This window comes from Mustela putorius, unplaced genomic scaffold (assembly GCF_011764305.1).
Source record: "Mustela putorius furo isolate JIRA1106 unplaced genomic scaffold, ASM1176430v1.1 tig00003853_pilon_pilon_pilon, whole genome shotgun sequence".
Taxonomy (NCBI): Eukaryota; Metazoa; Chordata; class Mammalia; order Carnivora; family Mustelidae; genus Mustela; species Mustela putorius.
In genome coordinates this window covers 78791208-78803443 of record NW_025422005.1, presented here as the reverse complement: position 1 = coordinate 78803443, position 12236 = coordinate 78791208, and the positions used below count along the sequence as shown (strand labels likewise).

At 35.7% G+C, this 12236-nt stretch overlaps 1 protein-coding gene across 9 annotated transcripts in view; it reads right to left on the bottom strand.

Annotated features, from left to right (window-relative positions):
- Positions 1 to 12236, bottom strand: part of CCDC18 (coiled-coil domain containing 18) — a 110923-nt gene that overhangs the window by 17316 nt on the left and 81371 nt on the right. For all 9 annotated transcript variants that reach the window (XM_045064872.1, XM_045064875.1, XM_045064878.1 and 6 more), the window contains one exon: positions 10031 to 10231. In XM_045064872.1, the coding sequence (XP_044920807.1) occupies positions 10031 to 10231 (201 nt within the window). The remainder of the gene's footprint in view (positions 1 to 10030; positions 10232 to 12236) is intronic.

Sequence of the window (12236 nt, the reverse complement as noted above, 5' to 3'; positions counted from 1 at the left end):
TTCTGGTGAACAGGGGATATTGCAGGGCAGGGCACTACAGAACATCATCTTCATTAGGCGGTGACTTTCAAGATCAAAAGACATATATGGCTTTCCTAACATAGAAATAGATACAGAAAGACAAACTGAGGTGGTAGAGGAATTTATCTCAAATGAAAGAACAGGACAAAATCACAGCAAGAGAGCTTATGAAACAGAGATAATATGTCTGATAGAGAATTTAAAGTAATAGTCATACATAAAGATACTTACTGGGGGACGCCTGGTGGCTCCGTTGACCTTTGGCTTGGGTCATGATCCCAGGGTCCTGGGATCAACTCTCACATCAGGCTCTTTGCTCAGAGGGAGCATGCTTCTCCCTCTGCCTTACCCCACCCACAAATAAATAAAATCTTAAAAACAAAAAGAACATACACACTAGACTTAGGAGTGGAGGACCTCACAGTGACACCCTCAATAGAGACAGAATACATTAAAAAGAACCTGTCAGAGATGAAGAACTGAATAACTGAAATTAAAAATATATTAAAGGGAATAAATAGTAGACCAAAGGAAACAGAACAGATCAGGGACCTGTAGGACAAAGTAATGGAAAACAAGCTTAACAGGGAGAGAATAAAGAACAATAAAAAACCATTGATTAAGGAAACTCTACAACACCATCAAGAGTAGTAACGGTCACTTTATAGGGATCCCAGGAAGAGAGAAGAGGGGGCAGAAAATTTATTTAAAGAAGTAACGGCGGGCACTCAGGTGGCTCAGTGGGTTAAACCACTGCCTTCAGCTCAGGTCATGATCTCAGGGTCCTGGAATCGAGTCTCACATCAGGCTCTCTGTTCAGCAGGAAGCCTGCGTCCCTCTCACTCTCTCTCTCTGCCTGCCTCTCTGCCTACTTGTGATCTCTCTCTCTGTCAAATAAATAAATAAAATATTTTTTTAAAAAATAAAAAAAAATAAAGAAGTAATGGCTTAAAACTTCCTAAATCTGGGGAAGGAAACAGATGCCTAGCTCCAGGAGGCACACAGACCACCCCCCCCCAAATCAACCTCCATTGGTCCAAACCAAGACAATAGTAATTAAAATGGCAAAAAGTTAAAAAAAAAAAAAGGCAAAAATGTAGTGCTAAAGAGAGAATTTTAAAAAGCAGCAAAAGAAAATAGATACATACAAGGGACCCTATAAGGCTATTAGTTGATTTTTCAGCAGAAACTTTGCAGGGCAGAAGATAATAGCATGATATATTCAAACTACTAAAAGAAAAAAACATACAATCAAGAAAAAGAAAATTTTCATTTTATCTTTTTCAAATTCAATTAGCCAACATATAGTACCTCATTAGGTTTTTTTTTAAAGGACTAGTGTCCAGAATCTATAAAGAATTTACCTCATTAGTTTTTGATAAAGTGTTCGATGATTCATTAGTTGTGTTTTAACACCCTATGCTCATCACATCATGTGCCTTCCTTAATGACCATCATTCAGTTACTCCATTCCCCCATCCACCTCCCTATCTGTAACCCTCAGTTTGCATCCTGAAGTCAAGAGTCTCATGGTTTGTCTCCCTGATTTCTTCCCATTCAGTAATAGAAAATTTGAACATGCTAATTACCAACAATCAAATTGATTCAGTAATCAAATAACTCCCAAGAAGCAAAAGTTCAGGGCCAGATTGGTGAATTCTATCAAACATTTTAAAAAGAGTTAATACCTATTCTTCTCAAACTATTCCAAGAGATACGAGAGGAAGGAAAACTTCCAAACTCTTTCTATGAGTCTAGCATTATCTTGATACCAAAATCAAAGACACTATAAAAAAAAAGAACTACAGGCCAGTATCACTGATGAACACAGATGCACTCATATGTGGAATTTAAGAAACAGTGCAAAGAATCACAGAGGAAGGGAGGAAAAACTGAATAGGAAGTCATCAGAGAGGGAGAAAATCCATGAGAGGCTCTTAACTATAGGAAACAAACTGAGGGTTGCTGGAGGGGAGGTGGATGGGAGTTGGGATAATTGATGGGCATTAAGGAGGGCATGTGATGTGATAAGCACTGTGTGTTACACGCAACTGATGAATTACTGAACTCTACGTATGAAACTAATGATGTACTATATGTTGGCTTATTGAATTTAAATTTTAAAAATTCTCAATAAAATATTAGTAAGTTGAATCTAACAATATATTAAAAAAATCATTCAGCACAATCAAGTGGGATTCATTCTGGGGATGCAAATGTGGTTTGCTATTCATAAATCAGTCAATGTGATACATCACATCAACACTAGAAAGGATAAGAACCATATGATCATTTCATTAGACACAGAAAAAGCATTTGACAAAGTACAACATCCATTCATGTTAGAAACTCTCAACAAACTTTTAGAGGGAACATACCTCAACATAATAAAGGCCATATGTCAAAAACCTATAGCTAACACCATACTCAATGGGGAAAAACTCAGAGCTTTTCCCCTAAGACCAGGAATAAGACAAGAATGTCCACTCTCACTACTTTTATTCAACACAGTATTAGAAGTCCTAGCCACAGTAATCAGACAAGGAATAAAATGCATCCAAATAAAGAAGTAAAATAATCACTATTTGTAGATGACACGATACTATACATAGAACTCTAAAGACGTCACCAAAAAACTACTAGAATTGATAAATGAATTCAGTAAGGTTGCACAATACAAAAATCAACATTCAGAAATACATTGCATTTCCATATACTACTAATGAAGTATCAGAAAGAGAAATTAAGAAGAAGAAATTAACAGTGCCATTTATAATTGTACCAAAAGTAATAAAATACCTAGGAATAAACTTAACCAAGGAGGTAAAAGACCTATACTCTGAAAACTATAAACACTGATGAAAGAAATTGAAAATTACACAAAGAAATGGAAAGATATTCCATGCTCATGGATTGGAAGAACAAATATTGTAAAAATATCCACACTACCCAAAGAACTACAGATTCTATGCAATCCCTGTCAAAATACCAACAGCATTTTTCACTGAACTATAACAAATAATCCTAAAATTTGTGTGGAACCATGAAAGACCCTGAATAGCCAAAGAAATCTTAAAGAAGAACAAAACTGGAGGTATCATAATCCCAGATTTCAAGATGCCCTACAAAGCTGTAATAATCAAAAGAGTATGGTACTGGCACAAAAACAGACCCCTAGATCCAGAGAACAGAACAGAGAGCCCAGAAATATACCCACAGTTATATGATCAATTAATCTTTGCCAAAGGAGGAAAGAATATGCAATGGGAAAAAGACCATCTCTTCAATAACTGTTGTTGGGAACATTGGATAGCTGCATGCAAAAAAAATGAATTTGGGCCACTTTTTTACACCATACACAAATATAAACTCAAAATGGATAAAAGACCTAAATAGGAGACCTGAAACCATAAGAACCCTAGAGCAGAGCACAGGCAGTAATTTCTCTGACATCAGCTGTAGCAACATTTTTCTAAAATATGCCTTCTAAGGTAAGGGAAACAAAAGAAAAAACAAACTATTGGGGCTTCATCAAAATAAAAGACTTCTGCATGGGTGCATGGGTGGCTCAGTCAGTTAAGTATCTGCCTTCAGTTCAGGTCATGATCCCAGGGGGTCCTGGGATAGAGCCCCATGTCCCTCCTGAGAGGGAGCCTGCTTCTCCCTCTCTCTCTTCCCTTCCCCCTGACTCAAGCTTGGTCTCTCTTTCACTCTGTCTCTCTCTCAAGTAAATAAAATCTTAAAAAAAAAAAAAAGCTTCTGCATGGCAAAGTAAACAATCAACAAAACTAATGAAATGGGAGAAGATAATTATAAATGACGTATCTGACAAAGGGTTAGTATCCAAAATATATAAAGAACTTATACAACTCAACTTCAAAAAACCAAATAATCCAATTTAAAAATGGGAGGAAGACATGAACAGACATTTCTCCAAGTACGACATATAGATGGCCAACAGACAAAATGAAAGATGCTCAATGTAAGTAATCCTTAGGGAAATGCAAATCAAAACCACAATGAGATCATATCACACTTGTGTAAATGGCTAAAAATTAACAACTCAAGAAACACAAAGTGCTGGCAAAGATGTAAAGAAAAAGGAACCCTCTTGCATTGTTGGTAGGAATGAAAACTGGTGCAACCACTGTGGAAACCAGTATGGAGGTTCCTCAAAAAACTAAAAATAGAGCACCTGGGTAGCACAGTTGGTTAAACAACTGCCTTTGGCTTGGGTCATGATCCTGGAGTTCAGGGATCGAGTCCCACATCAGGCTCCCTGCTCAGCAGGGAGTCTGTTTGTCCCTCTGACCACTCCCCTCTCATGCATTTTCTCTCTCTCTCAAATAATTAAATAATTTAAAAAAAACTAAAAATAGAGTTATTATATGACCCATAAACTGCACTAGTGGACATTTATCCCCAACTATAAAAACACTAGTTAAAAGGGATACATGCACCCTTATGTTTATTGCAGCATTATTTATAAGAGCCAACATATGGAAGCAGCCTGTGTTCACTGAAAGATGACTGAATAAAGAAGATATGGCATATACATACAATGGAATATTATTCACCCATTAAAAATGAAATCTTACCATTTGCAATGACATAGATGGAGCTAGAAAGTACAATGCTAAGTGAATTAAGTCAGTTAGACAAAGACAAATTTACCCTATATGATTTCACTCATATGTGGAATTTAAGAAACATATAAAACAAGCAAAGGAAAAAAAAAGAGATAAACCAACAAACAGACCCTTAACTGCAGAGAACAAACTGATGGTTACCAGATGGGAGGTGGGTGGAAGGATGGGGAAAATAGGTGATGGGGATTAAGGAGACCACTTGTCCTAATGAGCAAGGGGTGATGTACAGAAGTGCCTAATCACTATGTCGTACACTGAAAACTAGCAAAACACTGTATGTTAACTATATTGGAATTTAAAATAAAAATTTTTTAAATAATATAGATAAAAAAATATATCCCATATAAATGGAAATCAAATGAATACTTGTATAGCTATACCTACATCAGAAAAAACAATCTTTAAGCCAAAACTGTCAGACAAAGCATGTCATTATATAATGACAAAAGGATCAATATAATAATAAGAGTACATTATATAAATATTTATGAGCCAAAAAACATATATAAGTATATAAAGCAAATATTAACAGACATGAGGGAAGAAAAAGACAGAAATATAATAATGGTAGAGGACTTAAATATCCCATTTTCATCAATGGCTAGATCAAGGCAGAAAAATCAATAAGGAAAAATTGGACTTGAACCACACATAAGATCAAATGCACTTAACAGACATTTGCAGAACATTCCATACAGCATAAGGCCTGTATACATTCTTCTCAAATATACAAGGGACATTCTCCAAGGTAAACCATGTATTAGGCCACAGAACAAGTCTTAATGAATTTTATTTTATTTTTTTTTTTTTTTTAATATTTTATTTATTTATTTATTTGACAGAGAGAGAGATCACAAGTAGGCAGAGAGGCAGGCAGAGAGAGAGAGAGGAGGAAGCAGGCTCCCTGCTGAGCAGAGAGCCCGATGCGGGACTCGATCCCAGGACCCTGAGATCATGACCTGAGCCGAAGGCAGCGGCTTAACCCACTGAGCCACCCAGGCGCCCAAGTCTTAATGAATTTTAAAAGACTGAAATACTAATATATTCCAACCACAATGGTATAAAACCAAAAATAAATTATAAGAAAACTGACAGTTCACAATTATGTGGGCATTAAAAAATATGCTACAGAACAGCCAATAGGCTAAAGAAATTTAAAAAAAAATTATCTCAAGGCAAATGAGAAAGGAAATACAAAATACCAAAAATTATGAGATATAGCAAAATTACTTTTAAGAGGGAAGTTCATAGTGATAACACCTACATTAGAAAACAAGAAAGATTGCAAATAACCTAACTTCACACTTTAAGGAACTAGAAAAAGAACAAACTAAGCCCAAAGCTAGGAGAAGGGGAAATAACAAAGATAGAGCAGAAATTGAGACTAAAAAGACAACAGAAAAGGTCAGGGAAACTGAGCAGAGGGTTTATTAAAAAAATTAACATATAATGTATTATTTGTTTCAGGGGTACAGGTCTGTGAATCATCAGTCTTACATAATTCACAGTGTTCACCATAGCACACATCCTCCCCAATGTCCATAACCCAGCCACCCCATCCCTCCCACTCCCTTCCATTCCAGAAACCCTCAGTATGTTTCCTGAGACCAAGAGTCTCTGAAGGTTTGTTTCCCACTCTGGTTTCGTCTTGTTTCATTTCCCCCTCCCTTCCCCTATAATCTTCTGTCTTGTTTCTCAAATTCCTCAAATCAGTGAGATCATATGATAATTGTCCCTCTCTGATTGACTTACTTTGCTTAACCTAGTATTCTCTAGTTCCATCCAAGTTCCAAATGGCAAGATTTCAGGGTTTTTTGATGGCTGCATAATATTCTTTTAAAAAAATAAAATAAAGGGGCACCTGGGTGGCTCAGCGGGTTAAGCCTCTGCCTTCCGCTCAGGTCATGATCTCAGGGTTGTGGAATCGAGCCCCACGTCAGGCTCTCTGCTCAGCGGGGAGCCTGAGTCCCCAACCTCCCGCTTGCCTTTCTGCCTACTTGTGATCTCTCTGTCAAACAAAAAAATAAAATCTTAAAAAAAAAAAATACACAAATATTTAGCCAGATTTACCAAGGGGAAAAAGGGCCCAAATAAATAAAATCAGAAATGAAGGAGAAGACATTTCAACTGCTACCAAAGAAATACAAAGAATCATTTCAGATTGATATGAAGACTTATATGCCAACAAGCTGGACAATCTAGAAGAAACAGATAAATTCCTAGAAATACAAAATCTACCAAGACAATCATGAAAAAATAGAATATCTGAACAAACCAATTGATAGTAAGGAAATTAGATCAGTAATCAAAAACTTCCAAAGAAACAAAAGTCCAGGACCAGATGACTTCATTACGAATTCTACCAAACTTTAAGGAAGAATTAATACCAGCCCTTCTCAAGCTTTTCCAAAAAAAAAAAAAAAAAACAGAAGAGAAGGAAACCCTTCCAAACTCATTTTAGGAGCCAGTCACCCAGATACCTAACTAGACAGGGAAGCCCCAAGCAAAGTAGAGGCCAGTATCCTTGATGAAAATAGATGCAAAATTCCTCAACAAAATTGAAGAAAAGCTGAATTCAATAATATATTATAAGGATAATACATAATGATCAAGTTGGATTAATTCCATAGATGTATAAGGATGATTAGGTTTACCATCTGCAAAAAAAATCAGCATGATACACCACATTAACAAAATAAAGGATAAAATTTTATGATCATCTCAACAAATGCAGAAAAAACATTTGAAAAAATTCAACATTCTGTAAGACCAGGAACACTCTTGCCACTTTTATTCAACATAGTACTGGAAGTTCTACCCAGAGCCATTAGTCAAGAAAAAGAAATAAAAGGGGTGCCTGGGTTGCTCAGTGGGTTAAGCATCTGACTCTTGATTTCAGCTTAGGTTATGACCTCAGGGTTGTGAGACAGAGCTCTGTGTGAGGCTCTGTGCTGGGCCTGAAGCCTGCTTAGGATTCCCTCTCTCCCCTTCCTTCTGCCCTTCCCACTCCCTTTTTTCTCCCTCCAGAAAAAAAGGAAGGAAGGAAGTGGGGAGGAAGAAAAAAAGGAAAGATAGAAGAAATAAGTATCCAAATTGGAAAGCAGCTGTATTTGCAGATAACATGATATTAGATATAGAAAACACTAAAAAATCCATCAAAAAATTGTTACAATAAATGAATTCAGTAAAGTTGTAAGATACAAAATCATTGTATTATCCAAAGCAATTCACAGATTCAGTTCAATCCCCATCCAAATTCCAGTGGCATTTTTCAAAGAAACAGAACAATCCTAAAATCTTTATGGAACCAGAAAAGACCCAAATATCTAAAGTAATCTTAAGAAAAAAGAAGAAAGCTGGAGGCATCACACTTCTTCATTTCAATCTATATTACAAAGCTATATAGTAATAAAAAAGTATGGTAATGGTATAGAAATGGATACATGGATCAATGGAACAGAACAGAGAGTCCAGGAATAAGCCCATGCATATACAGCAAATTAACTTATGACAAAGGAGCCAAGAATACACAATGAGAAAAGTATAGTTTCCCTACAAGTTGTGCTGGGAAAACTGCACAGTCAGATGAAAAAAGAAAAAACTTCATTACCATCTTACACCATACACAAATATCAACTCCAAATGGATGAAACACTTAAAAGAAACCATAAATTTCCTAGAAGAAAAAGTATGGATTAAGCTACTTGATATTAAGTTTGGCAATAATTTTTTGGATCTGACACAAAAACAAGGGCAATGAAAGCAGATATAAATAAATGGGACTATATTCAACTAAAAAGCTCTGCAATGTAGTGTAAACTATAAAAATGAAAAGGCAACCTACATACAGGGAGAAAATATCTGAAAATCATATATCTGATAAAGGGTGAATATCTGAAATATATTAAGAATTCATACAACTCAAAACCCAAATACAATTAAAAGTTGGCAGAGGAACTGAACAGGTATTTTTCTGAAGAAGACATATAGACAGGCAACAGGTACATGAAAAGGTGCTCAACATCACTCATCATCAGGGAAATGCAAATCAGAACCATAAAGAGATACTATCTCATACCTGTGAGAATGGCTAGTATTAAAAAAAAAACAAACAAACCCAACAACCACCAAAAACCCAGAGATAACAGTGTTGGTGTGGGTGTGGAGACAAGGGAACCTTTGTGCACTGTTGGTGGGAACGTAAATTGGGACAGCCACTGTGAAAAACAGTATGAAGGTTCTGGATAAAATTAAAATTAGAACTACCATATGATGCTACAATACCAGTTTTGGGTATATACACAAAAGGAATTAATACAGGATATCAGAGAGACATGTATTTCTAAGTTCATTCATGGCAGCATCACAGCCAAGTTAAGCAAACAATCACAGTGTTCATCAACAGATGAATGGATAAAGATGTGGTATGTAGATACACACAGTAGACTATTATTCAGCCATGAGAAAGGACACCTTATTTGCGACAACATGGATGGACCTTGAGGACATTATGCTAAATTAAATAAAACAGAAAAACAGTTCATGGTATCACTTGTATGTGGAGTCTAAAAAAAAAAAGAGAGAGAGAGTCAAACTCAGAAACAGCAGATGATGATGGTAATGGGTATTAAACAGGGCACATATTACACGGAGCACTGGATGTTATATGTAAACAATGAATCATAGGGGCACCTGGATGGCTCGGTGGGTTAAAGCCTCTGCCTTTGGCTTAGGTCACCATCCCAGGGTCCTGGGATTGAGCCCCGCATCGGGCTCTCTGCTCAGCAGGGAGCCTGTTTCCTCCTCTCTCTCTGCCTGCTTTTCTGCCTACTTGAGATTTCTGTGTCAAATAAATAAATAAATAAATATCTTTTAAAAAAACAACAACAATGAATCATTGAACACTACATCAAAAACTAATGACATACTATATGGTGACATAACATAATAATGAAACAGCAGATAGAAAAGGGATTGCTAGGCAGTGGTGGAAATAGAGGTTAGTGAAACAGTATAACATTTTAACTAAAAGATGAGTAAGGTCTGAGGATCTAATGTATAACATGGTGACGACAGTTGGTAATATAGGTATTATATAACTGAATTTGCTAAGAAAGCAGAAAAATTTTCTTACCAAAAAAATATATCTAAAACTTTTTATGTTTGAACTTAAAAATTATTTCTCCTGGGGTAATATGATATACATCATACTCATAATTCCCACACCCAATATCTTCTAAATAAAATGCTTTTTATTCAAACTGGTCAACATTTGATCATATTTTCCTTTATAAACTAAGGACAGGGAAAACAAGTCATAAATGTACTTATATTTTATGTACTTCTATATGTTTACTTACTTTAATAAGTAATGCTTCATTTGTAGCTTCAATTACTTCATTCCTATCTTGGACTTGTTGATGCAAATTGCTTACAGTGTCCTGTGCTTCTTCTAATTCCAGTTTTGCCTTCTCTAACTGTTCATTTAGTTGCTGAACAGAAGTCTTTTGAGAGTCAGCAGAAATCTTCCACTTCGCATGGTTCTCTTGATGTGACATCATCTACACAGCCCCAAAATTGAAAAGAAAAGGAAAAAATATAGGAGGGAGTTGGTTTCGAAAATATTCTAATACTTTTCACTTCCATTTGTACTAAAGTAAATTCTGATTATAGGTACAAACATCTGATTTCTCAACAAATAACCGATTAGAGGAAAAAAGAGGAAGAAGAAACCTATGGTCTTAAATTTACCTAAGAACAGTTAGGCACATACAATGGGCTGTTTTTGTTTCTGATTCGAACCACTTTACCTATACAGACATTTTTGTGACAATTGGGAAAATGTGAACAAATGATGGGTATTTGATAATATTCACAAGTTATTTTCAATTTTTAGGCGTGATGATAGTATTGTGGTTGTTTTTAAAATATCACTTATCTTTTAGAGTTACCGAAATGTTTACTGATGAAATAATGATGTCTGAGATTTGCTTCAAATAGAAATAGATATGTGGGGGAAGGGAAGTGAGTGAGATGTGGTGATCATACTTCCCAGTTTGCTCGAGACTCACCAGGTTTTATGCCTGGCATCCTGGTGTAGTTAAGAACAGCATCATTTTTCATTCTCAAAAGTATTCTGCCCCCCTTTTTTTAAGATTTTATTTATTTATTTGACAGAGAGAATACAAGTAGGCAGAGTAGGAGGCAGAGGGAGAAGAAGAGGGAGAAGTAGGCCTTCCAGTGAGCAGGGAGCCCAATGTGGGACTTGATCCCAGGACCCTGGGATCATGACCTGAGCCGAAGGCAGCCACTTAACCAACTGAGCCACCCAGGCGCCCCAAAGTATTCCCTTTTAAAAAGAAATTGTCAGCATACTTATAAATGAAATCACATTGGCCAATAGGTTGGCAATTATTAAAGTTGAATAATAAATATAGGAGGATTTATACCATTCTTTCAAAATTTTCCATAATAAAAACTTAAAAAAAAATCTATTTCTTATCAAAAATATCAGGGGGCCTCTGGGTGGCTCAATGGGTTTGGCTTCTGCCTTCAGCTCAGGTCATGATCCTAGGGTCCTGGGATTAAGTCCTGCATCAGGCTCCTTGCTCAGCAGGGAGTCTGCTTCTCCCTCTCCCTCTGCCTGCCACTCCCTGTGCTTGTGCTCACTCTCTTTCTCTCATAAAAATAAATAAATAAAATCTTTGAAAAAAATATTAGGACTTTTGCAATTATTATTGACTTTTCTGACAAGTCTGAAACCTATAATTTTTAAAATGCTATTAAAAATTATTAATCCTTTTTACTAACTTTGTTACTTTTTTTTCAATTTATTTATTTTCAGAAAAACAGTATTCATTATTTTTTCACCACACCCAGTGCTCCATGCAATCTGTGCTCTCTATAATACCCACCACCTGGTACCCCAACCTCCCACCCCCTTTAATGATTTATTCCTTCATTTTTATATTCAAACAACATACATGCTTTAAAAATAAATCTTTGTCAAGTACCAAAGAGGATAAAAACATATTACAAATTTTTATATTATACATATAAAACAGTATCAAATATTAAACAGCAACATTAAAACCTATTTTCACAATTCATTTTATGTACTACCTGCTTATAAATACTTTCAGAGGGCTTAAAAAACTTAAAGTAAAAAATTGAATGATAAGAAATTAAAGTAAAGTAAAGATTACATAATAAAAATGCAAAGAATACTTGCTGGTAAACACTCTAGCTGGACTAGTTATTACTGATGGTCACTTGGTTGAGTAGCTAATATTTACTTATTAAATAATTATGTTGAATCCAACAGCATTCCATTTGTCTTTAAAGACCAAGGACTGAAATCTCTTAGCCTATTAACTGGATTCAGTTTGCAAATATGTTTTGTTTGGCAGACACAATGTTTTCAAGGAGATCTGAATCTAAACACATTTAAGCAAGACATAGTGACCAGTGACTACAAGCCTTACCAATCTCTCACAAATATGATAGTTCCAAACTCCTCTGAAAGGAGTAGTTCTGAATGTGGTTGTAATCCTTTTCATATAGAAA